Source organism: Phallusia mammillata, chromosome 7 (assembly GCF_965637545.1).
Source record: "Phallusia mammillata chromosome 7, kaPhaMamm4.hap1.1, whole genome shotgun sequence".
Classification (NCBI taxonomy): domain Eukaryota; kingdom Metazoa; phylum Chordata; class Ascidiacea; order Phlebobranchia; family Ascidiidae; genus Phallusia; species Phallusia mammillata.
The window spans coordinates 13,317,771-13,337,309 of NC_137258.1; the positions used below are offsets into that span (position 1 = coordinate 13,317,771).

General features: G+C 34.4%; 1 protein-coding gene across 1 annotated transcript; it reads left to right on the forward strand.

The window, feature by feature from the left end:
- The first annotated feature begins 253 nt into the window (after positions 1-253).
- LOC145237098 (synaptic vesicle 2-related protein-like) lies at positions 254-18,460 on the forward strand. Its single transcript, XM_080099841.1, has 16 exons — positions 254-530; positions 1,174-1,259; positions 3,488-3,586; positions 3,691-3,762; positions 3,818-3,942; positions 4,010-4,073; positions 4,140-4,265; positions 4,777-4,905; positions 5,520-5,596; positions 8,083-8,171; positions 8,350-8,451; positions 8,513-8,624; positions 9,201-9,282; positions 11,657-11,746; positions 13,044-13,157; positions 17,979-18,460. The coding sequence occupies exons 1-16, from the start codon at positions 419-421 to the stop codon at positions 18,051-18,053; spliced, it is 1,554 nt and encodes a 517-aa protein (XP_079955967.1). The 5' UTR covers positions 254-418; the 3' UTR covers positions 18,054-18,460.
- The last annotated feature ends 1,079 nt before the right edge of the window (positions 18,461-19,539 follow it).

Genomic DNA, 19,539 nt, shown 5'->3' on the forward strand with positions numbered 1-19,539 from the left:
TTTATTGCGGTTTAACGCATCATTAAACACCATAACGCATGACTTGTTACAGTGTTTCAATAATGTTTTGACCTCTCGAACAAAAACTTTTTAGTTGCTTCATCGTATTTAAAGCAAAACTAAATTAGTGGATATTAGATACTAAAACACAGTTAAAGGTATCAATATACATAAAATACTGCATGTAAATGCCCAAACAAAAGTATATTGAAACGAAAAACATTCTAAAAGCGCTGCAATATCTAAAGTTCGAAACAATGGTCATTATCTGCCTGGTCTGCCTGACTCTGACCGTCGCTGCAGAGGACTTTTGTTTTTGTTTATTGCCTGTTCGCATGTTGTGTGTTCACAGTAATTGCGTTCTAGGAAGGAAACCAGCTGTAATTTGTTGATTTTAACCCAACAGTTGTTCATCAAAATGCAGGACAGCAACAAAACTTCAAATTCGGGCGAAACTGTCCAGGATACGGGTCCCGATATTCGATCAAGGAACGTTAACAATTACAGCTACTTGAATCATGTAACAGAAGGTATTTTGTAATGTGCAATGTGTACGAACTCGTTGATACTATTACTATACAGCATCAAAATATATAATAAACAATTTGGACGGATATATTTATAAGATATACCTTGGTTATTGGCAATTCTCGTGTAGGGAAGCTGATGTCCTCTAATTATTTTATGGCAAACATACGTTTTGCACCAAAGACATTTAACTACATTGAACATCCTTGTCAGTAACCAAAGACATCCGTTTCATTTGTAGACATGTTAAACTTGGTTATTTTGGCTTATACACAGCCTAATTGATTGTCTTGTGGAACTCATTTGTTCTGCATATTGCCCAGCTGGCAAAATTTGCATTGAAAGGTTTACATGTCTTAGTGCCGTAAGCAAACATTTGCCCAGGATTCTTGATAGTAAACAGTGTTTGCCAACTTTGATTCCTAACATTATAGTTGATTTGTAGGTGATAATAGATTTTTTTCTTAAGGGAACATAATTCTGTTTTCCTTTCCTTTGACCTGGAAGTTTAGGAAATTAATGCACTATTTGATTGCACAAGTACATGTTTTTATTTAAAAAATGTAGATATGCAACACTAATTCTAAAAATGTAATAATTATGTTTTCTTATTTCTTTGTTTACCATGTTTTCATGTTGTTGTAGACACATTTACTGTGGAAGAGGCTGTTGAAGCAATTGGCTTTGGAAAATTTCAATGGAAACTCTCTTTGCTTACTGGTTGTGCTTGGGTAAAATATATTTCAATTTTAAAACACTTTTAATTTAACCAGCTTACTACAGAATACTGGCACTAGGTAAAATTCATCAGAAATCAGCAATAATTGGTTAAAATGGGTTTATCAGCAATAAATATTTTCTGCTTCTTTATTACTTTGTCTCAAACATGCCAACTCTATTTGCACATGTAATGTAATCCATTGGAATATGCTTGCACAAACATTATGTGTATAAAATGCTAACAAAACATAGGTATATCCTTGGAGGCTGCTATTGCTATTGAGTGTGATAAATCATGTAAAAATAGCAACGTTCATTCAAATCGGCATTATTTAGAAAAGCCACCTTTCGGGTTAAATTAGCAAACCTTGTTTAATTAATATATAAGCTATTGCTGCCAGGCATAGTATCAAGTTTAAAGAGCTCTTCTGGCAAATGTGATTTAATTTTTCAATGCGGCGTCTGTTGTGGCCCGGAAGCCTGACTACAGGAAAAGACTATTTCTTGAGTCATGGAATATTCACCAACGGGGCAACGCAATGAACATCAAAACAGACGTGATCAGTGTTTTTTATGGGTCCCCTTCCCTGAAGGGGACACATATTGATTTTACTCGATTTGTTTGTTGTTTTTTTCTTTTTTTTCTTCTGCCCAAAGTTTGTCCACCTCGTTTTGCCTTGAAATGTTTGATGGATTTGGATGAAATTTTCACAGATGGTAGATATAGTTATGTGGATGTGCCATTTGTTTTGTTTGACTCGATAGCCCCAGTGTTTACCCCACTAGCCCCCTAAAATGGGTAAATTTTGAACAATGTCCGAATTGGATGAAATTTGAAAAGTTTGTTCATTGTGCCATTTTAGGGCATCGTTTGTTGTGTTTTACCCTGTAGCCCCAATATTTACCCCACTAGACCCCTAAAATGGGTGATTTTTTAAACAATGTCCGATTTGGATGAAATTTGGACAGTTTGTTCACTGTGCTTTTTTAGGGCATCGTTTGTTGTGTTTTACACTGTAGCCCCAATATTTACCCCAGTAGACCCCTAAAATGGGTGATTTTTTTAAACAATGTCCGATTCGGATGAAATTTGGACAGTTTGTTCATTGTGCTTTTTTAGGGCATCGTTTGTTGTGTTTTACACTGTAGCCCCAATATTTACCCCAGTAGACCCCTAAAATGGGTGATTTTTTTAAACAATGTCCGATTCGGATGAAATTTGGACAGTTTCTTCATTATGCCATTTTAGGGCGTCGATTATTGTGTTTCACCATGTAGCCCAATATTTACTGCTTAAGCCACCTATTTTTTAAAAAACGTCCGATTTGGATGAATTTTTGATAGTTTTATGAATTTGGCATTTGTAGCTGTCGAATATTGTGTTTCACCCTGCAGCCCTATTATTTACCCTACCAACCCCCCAAAATGTGTGAATTAATCAACAATACATTTTGACAGTTTGTATAATATGCCATTTTGAGATGTCAGTGTTTTATGCTATTTAGGCACACAAACTTATAACAATGTCTCAATTGCATGAGATTTAGACAGTTTGTACTTTACATAACTTTTTTTTTTAGGAACACTCCCAATCACTGTGTTTGACTTTATAGCACCGTTTCTTATGGTTGTCTGTTTACAACTTTGCGGTTTTGGGGACCCATGAGTTTCTGCCTGCAGAAACAAATCAAGATTATAAAAAATGTTGGCTAATATAGGACCCAATATAAATAAATATAGAGAATATATTACAGTTTGCAGAATAGGTTGTAGTGTATATGCTATAGTAAAATGTGCTAAGCCACCCTTCTAGTTTTTAAGGTGTTCAAATTTCTCTAGCGGTTTTCCAAAATTTGCCAGTAGCCTAATAAATAATTCGTTTAAGCAAATATGGCTATTTTTTGGTATTTAAATGAAACACTTGCGGTCTCTTAAAACTACTTAGCGGTCACCCAAACCAAACCTTAAAAAAAACCTGGACGTGATGCTTCCAGCGTGTTACAGGCACCTGCTTAAAGATTAGAGGCCCAATCATTTGTTATCGCGCGGTGTTTTCGTTGCATTGTGACGTGCTTGCGTTCTATTCTTTTTTCCTTTGTTTATCGTGCACTGTACTAGTCGCATTCAGTGTTATTTACCCTGATGAAGACGACCTGTATAGGACGTCGAAACGTCGGAATAAAATCACATTTGCCAGAAGAGCTCTTTAAACTTGTTTAATCAATTTGTTTTGTTACAGATGGCAGATGCAATGGAGTTAATGATTTTAAGCATAATTTCACCACAACTAAAGTGTGACTGGCGGCTATATGCTTGGGAGGAGGCTTTGATTACAACAGTAAGTAAATTAACATGTTTTTAACCAACTGTGTTCCAAAATCTTTGTTGTTTGTAGTCACACATCTTTGCATATTGGTTTAACATGGGATTGACTTTGTGCAGGTTGTGTTTGTAGGTATGATGCTAAGTTCATCCTTGTGGGGAAATATATGTGACAGATATGGACGAAGAACAGTAAGCTAACCTTTCTGTAATTTATTTTTATGTGTAAAAAGTTATTTTGTTTCAGGGATTAATTCTGTGTGTAGTGTGGACATTTTACATGGGTCTGTTGAGCTCTTTTTCTCCAACTTTGGTATGGATTTTGCTTTTGCGGGGCCTGGTTGGGTTCGGAGTTGGTGGTGTTCCCCAGTCGTAAGATTTTTTTGTGTTCATTGCTTCTATTCAAACACATAAATGTAACACCAAATTTTGTTTCTAGTGTCACTCTATATGCTGAATTTTTACCTGTCAAGTCAAGGGCGACATGCATAATGCTAATAGAGGTGGGACACGAGTTTTTTTGTTGATTGTCAAACATCATGTGACTCACCTTTAATATTTTTAAACAGATCTTCTGGGCTGTAGGAACTTGCTTAGAAGTTCTACTAGCAATTATAGTTATGCCAACACTTGGGTGGAGATGGTTGTTGGGCTTTAGTTCACTGCCTTTGTTGTTGTTTTCTCTTGCTTGCAAGGTATGTTTTGTTTTGATAATTTGCAGTTCCTGAGTAAGGGTGAGAACTATTACATAATCTCTACTTCGTTACTCTAACTACCCTCAAAGTTACATAAAATGTTTTTATTATTGTTTTGTGATGTATACCATGAGTTTGCCTAACTTCTGGATCTGGGTAAAGCACACAATAACTGTGGGATCAGTCTCAAAACATATAATAAAAATATGTTTAATGTTTGATAGTTTCAAATTTAATACAGTTCACCATTAACAAGGATGTGAACATAAATCACTGCTAATGACTGATTTCGCTTGATAGATTTAAGCTTTACTTCTGTAAACTATTGCTACCACGCGTAAAATCAAGTTAATAGAGCTTTCTGGCAATTGCAGTTTTATTCTGGCGTTTCGACGTCCTATACAGGTCGCCTTCATCAGGGTAAATAACACTAAAAACTTTGGTGTATTTTTAAAAGATGTATTATTCTGCTTTTGTTACTTATTGCTTCAAGTAAAATTTTGCTTTTTAGTGGATTCCTGAAAGTCCCAGATACAATGTATTGTCTGGAAAACCTGAAAAAGCATATGAAACTTTAAAACGTATTGCACTTGAAAACAAAACAGCAATGCCCATGGGTAAACTAATATGCTGTAAACAGGTTAGTATGCAGAAATAATTGTCTGCACTTGGATGTATTTGGAACTTTAATTACGGGGGCAAACTTTCCAAACAGACCCTTAATTATTGTGACATATTTGACCATGTCCACATACTGTTGCACTGCAAGTGGCTAAGTGGAGATATATTGACTGTTTTATTTTTTGGTACGTCACTTGGTTTTAACTGATGCAAAATGCAGTTAATTATGTTTTTATGCCCTTTTTTATGTCACACAGTTACACAATTGCTTTCAAATTTGTGCGTGAATATGACACGTTGCGTTTATCTGAAAGAATTTTCTTTTTTTAGTATCCTTTACGTTGAATAGTTCCCTATGCTATAATCTCGAAAAGGGGTCACAAACTAATTAAAATTTACACTCAGAATATATTTAAAGCTGTGCTTTGTACCCTTTGAATTCAATTGGCTCATTAATATACAACCCTTTAAATGTAAAACTTTGAAACTGTTTACATTTGCCTTGGAGGTTCCTGGTTTGATGCAATTTTTTGTATATAAAGTCATTTTGCAATTTTAATTTTTAGCTATCAACACCCAAATTTCATAATTACGTTTCACTACTTATTTACTAACCTGAAAAATATGTTGCAGGAAAATAGAGGGCGCCTACAAGATCTATTTGAAACGAAGCAGATTGGAAAAACGACTGTATTGTTGTGGATAATTTGGTAGGAAATGTTTTGTTTGTTGTATTGTTTACCCAATTAAAACATTAATGTAGATTAGTGGTTTTCAATTTGTGTACGAAACCCACTTATGTAGTTTCCACTTTACTTGAGGTCATGAAGGCTTTTAGTCAACAAAAAAATAAAATAAAACAATTATCCGCTAAAAAAGTTACCATCTTAAACATATAATTTACAAAGGGGTACATATATGTTTCGGTGTTTCGATACTGGCCTATTATAATAGGGCCAAATATTTGACAAGATTTCATTTGAACTTGTTTTACGTCAAATTATGCCCATAAAAATAGAAACACAGACAGTAAACTGTATGTACAAAGCCACTTTTACAGTTAAACTTATTTTTGATTTTTCAAATCCTTAACAAGTCTCAGTCAAACCAACTAGGGTTAAAATTGAAACCCTTTGTTAATTGTAGTTCAAAATAGAAACTGATGAGATATTTGTAAGTGATTACAGTTATTTTACAGTAACATGTTGAAATTAGCATAGTGATTTGCAGAGAAATGTCACTTTGCTAAACTTATGTCTGCTGTTTATGCAAAATCATAAGTTTTTTGTCATGTAATTAAAGTGTAAGTAATCCTGTTGCTAAATTACCACTATAAGTTTGACCCTGACTGACCCAGTGGTTCACCCACAGGCCCGCAAAACATGAAATTTTAAAACGACTTTACTTACTGAAGTACCTGATCCCAATATAAATTGCAAATATATATGAAAGCCATGTTTCCAGTTACATTTGTCACTTTGCATGTAATGGTGTTTTTAGTATTATATTCATTATGGGTCCCCTTCCCTGAAGGGGACACATATTGTTTTTGTCCGTATTTTTTTTTTCTTTTTTCTGTCTAACGCTGGCTTGTGAGACGCGTTTGGTCAAGAAAGAGTGCTCCAAATTTATTCAAATTTACAGAGATGTTAGTTATTAATCCAAATTTGATCCTCCTGAAGTTTGACCCCGATTGACCCAGCGGTTCACCCACAGGCCCCCTAAACGTAAAATTTTTGAAACGGTTGTACTGACTAAAGTCCAGCATCTTGGAGTTTCATGCTTTGTTGTTTGGTGCAATGTAAAGTTTTAGTTAAGAATTTTGTGTCTTTTTTTCGGATTCACCCATTTTTTACCTTTTAAACCCCGAAATAAACGGTTTTAGTTTTAAGGCAGAAATACATGCCCTATGGTGCAGAAAAATTTGAAAAAGTTAACAATTGTTTAAGCAGGATATTCGTTTAGTATTTAAAATTTTGCCAGTTACCTTTACAACCCATAATATGTGTACGCTATCAGTCAGATATAAGTCCCAAGGGAGGAATTCACTGGTTTACGATTAAGGCGGCAGAGCGGGAGTGCTCAGCTTGACGTCTGGACAGACGTTTTACGAGACAGTAGTTTCGGTGATTAGTAATCAGCTGTTTTTTTGTGCAGCAATGCTGTGTCGTTTTATTGAGTTATCACGCGCATTTTCTGTTTTGGCGCAGGTTTTACACCTAAGACGTAATTCGAACTCGATAAACGTACTTCGGTTTCGTTTATGTCAGGCAAAACATCGTTGATCAACATAAATATGAAATTTAATAAACAACTTTTTCGAATGCCGCGATAAATGGTCTTTAAATTCTCGTTGTCAGCTTGGCCGTCTCATAACCATGGGTCACTAAAGGTCAACTTGTAGGCATTACAACACCGTTACGAATTTTTCGTCATAACGTATCTTCTTTATTTTTGACAAATCAATTCAAGAATCAGTACTTAAGTCATGTATAAATTAGGTCGAACGGTATTGTTGAACACTAAGGACTGCATGCTAAAACAGTGTCAAAAGGTCATTAAACGGTCGTTTTTGCGAAACAAAGTTAAGTGAAAAACAAGTTGTTATGTATACCTTTGTAGCAAACGACTTTTTTTATATAGTGTCTAATACAACAGTTAAGGCTTTCTAGGAAAATTTGTGTTTAAAAACTGAACTTGAACCACAATATCAAGGTCAAAGCAAGAGATTAAATTGAATGTATTTTCCCCGTTCTTTTTTCACCGATTTTTTGTAATTACATGACAATAATGATGCTAAAAGAATATGGAAAAGAACTTTTAAAGTTAAGTTTGTGCTTTGTCCTTAAGAATATAAAAATATCCGTCACATATATGTCCTTAAGAATATAAAAATAACCGTAAAATACCGTAAATCCGCATAAACACGCGTGTGGGGACCCATTCGTTTTTGCTTGCAAAAACAATCATGTATGTAGATAAAATTGTGTACAGTGTAGTAAATTGGTAAATATCGTATAGAATATATAAAATGAAAGTATATCAGAAAGCCACTTTTCTAGTTTTTTGTAAAGTGGTCAAGGTCGACTAATTTATGACCACCATGGTTTTGCATTGTGAAAGGGAGATTGTAGCATTGTTAACACAGTTTAAACAACAATAGGACCAACTTCAGTTAAATGTGCATTTTTTGAAGGTTTAACTGTGCCTTCGCATACTACGGCCTTGTGCTGATGACAACGGAACTATTTCAAGTACAAGCCAGTGCAGGATCAGAATGTTTTAGTAAGTCTTTGTCAATTTGGCTAAACCAACACAGTTTTTTTTATTCTGCTCCTGGGTGTTTAATATTAACAAAGAACCTAATTTTAAAATATGCAGTGTGGTAATAAGTCATCTAAAAAAATATTGTTTGTGAACTTTTTGGTATCTGGACAGTTTTTGCATTTTGAATATTATCCAGCTGTTTCCAGTAATACGACAAATGACTGCAACATGGTTTGCAAAACTCTTACACAAAAAGATTATGTTGATTTGCTATGGACAACAATTGCAGAGTTTCCAGGTACACATGCATATTTTTAATAGATTAAATAAACGTTTGAATATCTTCTGTATGCATTTAGGAGTAATCATTACACTTGCTATAATTGAATTTTTGGGAAGAAAGAAAACAATGGCTGTTGATTTATTGGGATTTACAGTGTTTTGCTTTTTACTTCTTATTTGTACATCCAGGTAGGCCATTATAAAACGTATATATATCTTGTGTGTATGCCCAAAATATTGTAATAAGGTTTCTCAAATCAAAAGGATTTAAACGTTATTTTAAATCACTAGTGGTTTTACAATTAAAACAACAAACTTTAACCAGACATGGAGTATTATGCTGGGTTTCTGCATTTGAACACCTAATTTGTTAAGTTAGTGGAATGATTGGAATGATTAAATTCCTGCATTTCGTTTCAGAATTTTTTTACGCATATTGGATGATAACAGTTTAATAAGTATATCCACGCATCAATTCTATCATCCAAATTCGCTAAACAAAAAACATTTAAATAAAACCCTTCTAAATATTTGAAATTAGGAATCTTTTGCAATGTTTCATAGATCTAGAACTTGATTTTATACATTTTTTTATTTATGAATGAATTTTCATGCAATGGATTGTAACATGGTGTTTTCACGGTTTTAACCGGATCAATTATATTTATCCAATATTAAACCAAAGTATGAAATGTTTATGTACAGCACATATGTACAAGTTGGCAGTGTTTTATACATTTTTTAATATATTTTTTTATTATTCAGGTCTGTTATGATTGCATTTTTGTTTTCGGCACGAGCATTCATTTCTGGTGCATTTCAAGCAGCATATGTTTACACACCTGAGGTCAGCTCAAATATACAAATTTACAAAATTGGCTTATTTTTAAATAGTAAAATATTGTGCTTGAGATCTGTCATCAACATTTTAAATAGTGACAACATTTTGAATAGTGGCAACGTTGTGTAGGATTCCTGTTATAAATTTAAATAAAGCAATTTTGAAAACAAGGGCAGGTTTTATCAGATCTAATTGGTTGAGTTTTGTTTATTTAATAATTAATTATGACAAGACAAAAAGCCAAAGCTGGGGCGATAAACTTATTTTGTGCATTAGGTCTTATTGACCTATAAAGATTTTATGCTGGCTAGACAACTTCCCAGTGTGTGATCTAATCAATATGTTTTTCAATTTCTTGTTTTGATAACATATTTACTTGGAAGCGTAAGTTGACAGGCTTCCTACTTGACATCCATGCAATGAACTATTGCTACTTAACATTGTTTTGCACCACACAGTGCTTTTCATGTACCTTGTTTTCATATTTTGGAAATGAAAACTCTTTTTTTGTACAAACATAAATATACATGTTCTTAACTTTCTAGTAGGTAAGGTATAAACATTATCCAATTCCGATTCATGTCAATACAAAAAACTCTTTCTAAATTTTATTTTTTGAATTAAAAAACAATAGTTTGTGGTCAAAACTGAATACAAATGAGAGCTAAGTTTATGTCTGAAATGCAAAATAATCTTGAAAGTATTCCCAGAATAATGTGATAAGTAATTATGGGTCCCCTTCCCTGAAGGGGACACATATTGTTTTTGTCTATATTTTTTATTTTTCTCCCGTCTAACATGGATTTGTTCCCGCGTTTTGGTCGAGAAAGAATGGTTCAAACTTTCAAATTTACACACATTATGGATATTGGTCTAAAGATGGTCCATGTGAATTTTGACCCCATTTGATCCCTCGGTTTACCCACAGCCCCCCAAAATGTGAAATTTTTAAAACGGCTATACTTAAGCAGATGATTCTTTCATACTTTTTTATTGGTACATTGCAGCGTATTTTAAACTATTTTGTAACTTGAAGTTATATATATCCATTTTCACCCCTATATCCCAAAATATTTGTTTGTTTGTTCACATGTTAATGAGGTCAGAAATACAAGACTTAACCTGCTGACATTTGAAACAGCTGTGGATAGGTGCTCCTTGTTGACTGTTAAAAATTTCAGTGCAATCGGCTCAGTAATTACTCTTACAGCCCCAAATATGTTTTTACATGCTGTCTTTTGTCAAATTTGTGCTCGCTCAGTGCACGGCTGACGCAATGGGAGTGATTGACGATAATGGCACATGAAAAAATGCCTCTGCTTCACGTATGAACGCAGTCGTTACTTGACCCTTTTCTCACTGGTTGGAATTAAGATGTTACGATGTTAGTTATATTGCACTGTAAATGTTAATGTAGGTCAACTTATTCGTGTTTCGAAACGCAGAGCGACAACGGAGCACGATTTGTTACACCTGTGTAACGTGACTTCTCAAACTGAAAGCGTTAATAAAACTGTTTTAGAACAGATTTTGGACATAAAAAGCCCAGCTAAGCAATCATATTGTTGGTATGTAGAAACTTAACGGCGCCAGGGAACGCTATGTGGGGATTAAAAATCATAATTCTATTCCAGTTTAACAATGATTGGCTTTCTAGGAAAATTTGTGTTTTAAAACTGACCTTGGATGACAATATCAAGGTTAAAGCAAAAGATTAAATTGAAAGTATTTTTTCTGTTATTTGTAGTGTTTTTGTAATTAGATGACAATAATGATGCAAAAAGAATATGGACAAAACTTTTTGAAACTTGGATTAATGCTTTCTAATAATTTGTCCTTAAGAGTCTAAAAATAACCGCAACATTTGTTTACTGTAAATCCACACAAACACGCATGTGGGGAACCATTTGTTTTTGTTTGCAAAAACAATCGTATTTGTTAATCAAATGATGTGTATAGTAAATTGGTAAATATGATATGGAATATATAGAATGGAAGTGTATTAGAAAGCCACATTTCTAGTTTTTATTGGAAGGGTTCAAGTTCATATTGTTTAAACATGACTTTCTGTTGTTACTTGCAATGGAATAAAAGAGCATTGCTTGCTACAGAAAACTGATGCGGAAAAACTTCCCTTATTTGTAACTAGGCAAAAAAATAGTTTGTCACTAAGATGTGATTATTTGATTTAATGATCTAAAAGACGTTTGTTGCAAAATTTGTTGTGTTCTGAGAAATTTAGCAAGCAATTTTTCTAGTAATGGGGTACATATGTTACTTAAAAAGTAACACTTTTAAGAGAACCTTACCTATGTGATTATTATCTATAGTTATTTTGGATCAACAACCTCTATGTGAAACTTAATGAATATTGTCACAGGTATATCCAACAAATGTACGTGCAATTGGTCTTGGTTCATGCAGTGGTGTTGCACGCCTTGGAGCTATAATTACGCCATTTGTAGCACAGGTAAATTGAGTATGACTTTTGTTAATAGTCAATAATTACAAAAAATACACTCATTTAATGCACTGACATTTTAAACACTTGTAGATAAGGTTCCTATTGTTGTTTAAACTTTGAGCCGAAAGCCGAACACTTTTTGACTTACAGACTGGTCGATGTGCTATTGGACTTACGGTCCAAGCTAAATAAAATTCCTCACTACATTTCCACCCTCACTACAACATTCAGGCATTTATTAGTAGAAACTCGCTTGTTTACCAATATCACTCGCTTGTTTACCAATATCTAAGAGCAGCTTGTGACATCACAGACGAGTTTTAGACATTTGATTATGCGTAAACAATTGTTCTTTTACAACACAAGTAAGATTGTAGAACCTTGGTCTCTTGGCAGTCCTAAGGAAATCGCTTTGTGTAACAGTACGCAACAAATTGGCTCTAGTTTGAAAACCGCTGCCCTAGAACCAATGAAATAGTAATGTGGAATAAAGGTAAAAAAATACGTTTCTGTCTAGTTTTTAGTGCCTGGTGCAGTGTGTATTATCAAAACCCTAAATTGTACTCTGACATCGAAGGCCGCAGGTTCCCCACCCATGGTTTAACTGTTTCCAAACATTTTTTGAGAAATTATGTCCTGCCCATGGCTCTCTATTACAATGCAATTATTGTGCCTTTCCTTTGCATTTAATTTTACTATAAGCCTTAATTTGAATCCTATTTGTTGCCTGTTATAGACACTGAAAATGCTTTTTTGGCTATATATCTAAACTGGTGCCTCATTGCGTTTTATAGCCCCATGTATCAAAAACTGCACAGACAACAGTAAATGTAAACCGCTTTAAACTTTCTTGCTTTTCAAAATATGGAAGAAACCAAACAGTCGATTTTGTGTAATATGGTGATCATCAAGCATTTGCCCACTTGATTCACCCCTGAAAGGCAATTTATACCGCTTTAAAAACTTGTTGTCTAGGAGATTCTAAGTTCCTGACATTCAGAGTGTATTTGGAACATTTTTCCAGACTCTTTTATGCCATGAACCTGGACCCTAGTCTAGTCCCTCTTTCTGCATAATGCAAACAAGTCTGGGTCAAACTTAGCAAAATCATTCTGCGCTTTTTACCAATGTTTGTTTCCTAATCTAAAAATGCTGTTGTATTGTTAAATGCATGATAATAATAAGGATATATCCAATCCATATAAAAATCCAAAATCCACCTTTCTACTTGTTAAACTAAGTCATTCCCAAAACTAAATCTTGCCTTGCATTTACATTTAAGTCCAAAACCTTTACGTTTTAGGTAATGTTACGGTCATCTGAACCAATGGCTGTCTCAATATATGGAATTGTAAGTTTTTTGGCTGGAATCGCTTGTTTACTTCTGCCCATAGAAACAAAAGGAAGATCAATGCAGGTATTTTAGTGGTTTAAAATTTTAGCATATTTACCGTGGTGGTTAAACTTACCCCAAAAATGTTGCTTTGCGTTATTTCTGAAGGGCTTGTCAGTATCATCAAAACAATGTTTGTTTCTAACTGTTAAATCAGTGGTTCTTAACCGGGGTTCGATCGAACCCCAGGGGTTCGGCAAAGCCGAATCAGGGGTTCGACGAAGGTCTTTTTGAAGTATAATACAAATACCCGTTTTCTTCAAACTTTAGGGTCTATAGTCGCTAAAACATGACATTTCTATTTGCCAAATATCATAACGCTGGAACGTCACACTAAGACAGGGGTACACAACCTGAGGCCGTACGGCTGCATGCCACCACAGAGTCGAGTTTGTACAGCCGTGAACATGTTCATTAAAATATATGTACAGGAGGCCGTGACGTAAATCAACTCTTCTGCTAAATATTTTGATTTTTAAACTGCTCTAAACAGTTTTTGTGGTATTAAAGAGTATTGCCAGCCTAATAACCATATGCTCCAGACTTTTTGTACGCCTATTGTGTGCAAACAAAACAGGTACCACAAGCATCACAATATAGATTATGACATCATAAACACTTAAAGACTGATCTCCACGCTGTGCAGCTCAATCTGTGCACCAAGCAAGAAATTAACCTGGGATTTTTTGGCGCTATTAGATGGTATATATATGATTTAAACCAAGTATTTTAAAACAAAAAAGCAGGTGAATGGCGGCCGTTGGTGAAATATAAATCTGCGATGCGGCTGTCTTAGCAAAAAGGCTGTGCACCCCTGCACTAAGGTTTTTATTTTATTTTTTTGTCGTAACAAAGAGCACTGTGCGCGTTGTTTGTAAGCAGAAAAACAACGAGATTTTGTAGGTAGCAATCTTTATCATGTTTGTGTATAAATGAAAATACAATGCTTCATTTTGGTAAAAACTTTGAAGTAATCCTGAAACAAGTTGCTTGCATTATTATTATGTCAGAATTTAACAAAATGTCAAACAGTAACTGTTGCCACTACGTTTGAACAAACACTGATTACGACCCACCAACCACAATGGGTTAAAAATCTATGGGATGTAACTTTGGGGTTCGACCAAAGGCTGAAGAACGTCGTAGGGGTTCGGCCGTTATAAAAAGGTTAAGAACCACTGTGTTAAATAAATCGGTCACGTGCCATTGCCATGCAACTAATCAATCTGGTGTCATATTTTTACATACAACACTGATCAAAATCAACTCTGCCATTGAATGTAGTGAATGTGTTTATTATATACATTTTATTAGTTGTTCTTACCAATGTAAAATGTCAAAGAGTGTTAACCATGCATTCAGTGAGCCCTGAAGCAAAAGGAATGGCACAATGAATGGGTAAAACAATTAAAGGGCATGTGTCGAACAATCTTACAGGCATGTGCAATATATCAAAATTCAGTAGCAGATATTGCTAAGTTTTTAAGTTAATTATGGGTCCCTTTCTATGAAGGGGACACATATTGTTTTTGTCTGTATTTTTTTTCTTTTTCTGTCTAACGCTGGTTTGTTAAATGCGTTTGGTCAAGAAAGAGTGCTTTAAATATATTTAAATTTGCACAGATGTTAGTTAATAATCCAAATTTGTTCCTTCTGAAGTTTGACCCCAAACGACCCAGCGGCTCACCCACAGGCCCCCAAAACGAAAAAAAAATAAAATAAAGGATTTTGTAATTTTTTATTGGATTCACCCATTTTTACCCCTTAAACCCCAAAACAATAAGTTTTAGTTTTAGGTCAGAAATACAAGTCCTAATGTGCTGAAATGTTAAACAATTGTTTGCAGTAGGTTATTATGGGTATACATATTGATATTGATTTTACTCGAATTTGTTTTTGTTTTTTTCATTTTTTTTTCTTTTTGTTTTTTTCTCACCAAAGTTTGTTCAACTCGTTTTTCCATCAAATGTTTGATGGATTTTGATGAAATTTACACAGATGGTAGATATAGGTATGTAGATGTGCATCCCACTTTGTTTTTGTTGATAACCCCAGTATTTACCCTGCTAGCCCCCTAAAATGGGCTATTTTCTTGCTAAAGTTTGTCCGACTCATTTTTCCATCAAATGTTTGATGGATTTGGATGAAATGTACACAGATGGTAGATATAGTTATGTAGATGTGCATCCCACTTTGTTTTTGTTGATAATCCCAGTATTTACCTTGCTAGCCCCCTAAAATGGGTTATTTTCTTGCCAAAGTTTGTCCGACTCATTTTTCCACCAAATGTTTAATGGATTTGGATGAAATTTACACAGATGGTAGATATAGTTATGTAGATGTGCACACCACTTTGTTTTTGTTGATAACCCCAGTATTTACCCCGCTAGACCCTAAAATGGGTATTTTTCTTCCCAAAGTTTGTCCGACTTGTTTTGCCATCAAATGTTTGTTTAATTTGGCTGAAACTTACACAGATGGTAGATATAGGTATGTAGATATGCACCCCACTTTGTTTTTGTTGATAACCCCAGTATTTATCGTGCTAGCCCCCTAAAATGGACGAGTTTGTAAACAGTGTCAGAATTGGCTGAAATTAGGATGGCTTGTGGAGTATGATTGTTGTGTTCCGCCCTGTAGCCCTAACATTTACCCCTCAAGCCCCCAAAGTGTAAAATGTATTTGTATGTTACTGGGCACCACAAATGAAAGATTTCTGTGGCACAATAATGTTACAAGGGCAAGCAGTTGTATGTTACTCGTTTGTGACTTTGTGGATTGCTTGGTGAACGTTTTTGTGCCATGGCAGTTAGGGGGAAGCATTAAGGGTTATTGCTCAAAACACCTCTAGTGGTCGAAATTTTAAACATAGGCAGATTGGGCTGAAGTTTTGCAGTACTATTGATCGACTCATTGAGGTTTAATATTTTTTTAGTTTAGTGTCGAACCCCATTAGTTACCCTACTAGCCCCCTAAAATGGGTAAGTTTATAAACAGTGTCGAATTTTCTAAAATTTGGGTAGCATGTGGACTATGGGTATCTCTTGAAATGCACTATTTTTAACTTTACCTGTGTGGGGACCCATGAGTTTCTGCCTGCAGAAACAACTAAGGTTATAATAGACGATGGCTAATATGGGACCCAATACAAAATGAGCATAGGAAATATATTTATGTTTTAAAATATATTATAGTGTAAATGCAACGACAAAATGTGCTAAGCCACCCTTCTAGTTCGTTTAGTATTTAAAATTTTGCCATAATCGACCAAATAGTTACTTTTACAGCCCATAGTATGTGTACAATGTCAGTCAGACAGAAGTCTCAACTCTCAAGGGAGTAATTCACTGGTTTGCGATTAAGGCGGGTGAATGCAGTGGGAGTGCTCAGCTTGACGTCCGGACCGACGTTTTATGAGGCAGTCATGTCGGTGATTAGAAATCAGCTGTTTTTGCGCAGTTTTGCTATGTCGTTTTATTAAGTTATCAAGCACATTTTTAGTTTCTGAAATATTGTGTTTAAAAACTGACCTTGAACGATAATATGAGTCAAAGCATGAGATTAAATTGAAAAAAAAAAGTATTTTTTTCGTTCTTACTTACTGTTTTTAGTAATTATATGACAGTAATCATGCAAAAAGAATACAGACAAAACTTTTAAAGTTAGGTGAATGCTTTCTGAAAGTTTTTTCTTAAGAATCTAAAAATAACCAGGATGTTTGTTTACCATAAATCCGAACAAACGCGCGTCTGGGGACCCATTCGTTTTTGCTTGCAAAAACAATCATATGTGTAGATCAAATGATGTATATAGTAAATTGGTAAATATCGTACACAATATATATAATAGAAGTGTATTAGAAAGCCACCTTTCTAGTTTTTTTTTTATTTTTGGTCAAGAAAAATTTTTTGGTTTTTTCTTTGTTTCATCCCTGCAGTGTGTCCACCCCTGTTTGTAATGAATGTTTGATGGATTTGGATAATTGTTATTTTTTTACTTTAGGAGTTTAAGTAGATATTGTCATGAAGATGTCCAATCTGTCATTTTTCATGATGATTCATGAAGTATTGTGGTGTAATATTCTTATAAAGGAAACCGAACATATCGTTCTTGTCTTTGCGATGTATATACTCCTGTTCAACGGTTGTTTTTTTTGCACATGGCAGTTAGGGGATGTTAACAGCTTTATGACACAACCGTTGCTGCTTATAAACACCTCTTGCAGTCATTTTTTTAACATTGGCAGGACTATTAATTGAGTCATTGCAATGTTGTATTTCATTAGTTTGGGTGTAGAACCCCGTAAGTTACCTAACTAGCCCCCTAAAATGGGTAGATTGTTTAAACAATATCCAATTTGGATGAAATTTAGACGGTTGGGAGAATTTGCCTTTTATCAGTATTGATTGTTCTGTTTACCATGGTAGCCACTCGATTTACCCTATTTCTGCCCCCTAAAATTTCCAATTTGTAGGTGCCAATTGTTGGGTTTAACCCTGTCCCAGCATTTACTCCACTAACCCCTTAAAATGGTTAATTTTTTAAACATATCCAAATTGGAAAAAATTAGGACAGTTTGTATAATGTGCTATTTTGAGGTGTAGATTGTTGTGTTTCACCCTGTAGCTCCAACATTTACTCAACCAGCTCCCCAAAATGGCTTTTTTATAAACAATGTCCAAATTAAATGAATTTTTAAAAGTTTGTACATAGTATAAACTAGAGTAGTCCATTTTTTACAATATCTGAATTGGATAAAATTTGGACACTATTTGTTACCAAGACAAACTGATGTGAAGGTAAAATTCTGTGTAAAGGTTTAACAATCCTTTCTACATTTTATAGGAAACAGCTAAAGATAAGTCTACACAACAGCTAGATGGCAATTTTTCAATGTCAGAAGTTAATTCAACTGAGTAAATGATTTGTTGTGTGGTTTGGTTTTGTAAATCATTTTTAGCAAAATTGTGTTGCAGTCATATAGAAGTAGTGTCTGACCTATCTTTGCACAATTTCTTTTACAAGGTACATATGTGTTCTGAGACACATTGTTTTTGTACAATTATAAGTGTCCAAAATTTTTTTTTACCTTAAAGCTACTTGGTCATGTAAATACAACAAAAAATACTTTTTTCTCAAACAGAAATATAGCTAATTGAATAAAAGCTTTGTGTTAACCATCTTGCAGTTTATTTGTGCAATATATTTAACTGTAATGTAATCGTTGCATGAATATTTGTGTTGCTTTGTTAGATCAGTACTTTGAGAAAACTTGTATGTGCGTTTTGTGCAATACAGTTTATAAATAAATGTTTTGTTTAATTTTATCAAAAGCAGTGCACATTTGCAGAAGGAAATGGGATTCTAGCTGTGTCTAAAATACAGTTTTTGGTGCATAAAACAGTTAGCAAACTGGCATAATTTTGTGCAAGCTAAATAAAACTTGAGCATTGTAATTTATTCAGATTGGGTAAATGATATATGGCTGTTTTAATTTACTAGCCACAATGCCATGCATCCTTTGCAACACGCGCATAAAAATATATTCAGTCACTTATTGAAACAGTAAACACACGCGGGCGCGGTAGAGCTACTAACACCATACGTTTCGCCTGATCCAAAAGTGCTTAATTTTCAAAACGGTATATCTCAAAAAATGCTAACGATTACTTAAAATTCACATTCTGTTAAAAAACATGATGTTTTAGGCAACGCAATTCTACTGCATATAATTTCTGCCAATATGTACATAATTACTCAAGTGTCGTAATACATCTGTGTGCAACGATGTATGTCAAAGTTTGCATCAGCCGAAAATACACAGCTTTGTGATGACACACATAAGTTTAGTTCGATTTATGATAACCTTTGATTGAAATCGACAATTAAACCTCATACTAACTGGACAATATTAATTGACCGCGTGAAATTCGTCGAACATATTATGCCTTTATTTCTTTTGGTGTTTTTCTAACAATGTGTCCTCCTTTTGGTGATGGAAATGTGGCTGGCGCCATAGGCGCCGAGTTTTACAAAACTGCAAGGTGGCGGACGCAAATTATGACGTCACTTTTTGTGACGTCACTAATGCGTGCAACCAAACGAGCTCCAACTCAAAGCACAATAAACTTTCAATAGAATGCAACGTTTGTCAAATTCGTAAAAAAAATATTTTTAAACTAATGTTCATTTGAAACACATTGCTTTAACGTTATTGTTGGTTTAGCAACGTTCAGAAAATGTTTCGTCAAGTTGTTGCTCTTGTATCATCTAAAACAGTGGTCGTCAACCTATGGGTCGCGACCCCAAGTGGGGTCGCCTAAACTTTTTCTGGGGTCGCAATAAGTCGCCGAATTTAATTTATTGCATTTTAAAATTGATTACAGAAAATAAAACTAATATTATG

Bases quoted from the DNA above. Each gene is read 5' to 3' on its own strand.
- LOC145237098 (XM_080099841.1), top strand. From the start codon at position 419: ATGCAGGACAGCAACAAAACTTCAAATTCGGGCGAAACTGTCCAGGAT. The intron at 3,587-3,690 runs GTAAGTAAATTA...GACTTTGTGCAG, and splicing joins AGGAGGCTTTGATTACAACA to GTTGTGTTTGTAGGTATGAT. The intron at 4,266-4,776 runs GTATGTTTTGTT...TTTGCTTTTTAG, and splicing joins TGTTTTCTCTTGCTTGCAAG to TGGATTCCTGAAAGTCCCAG.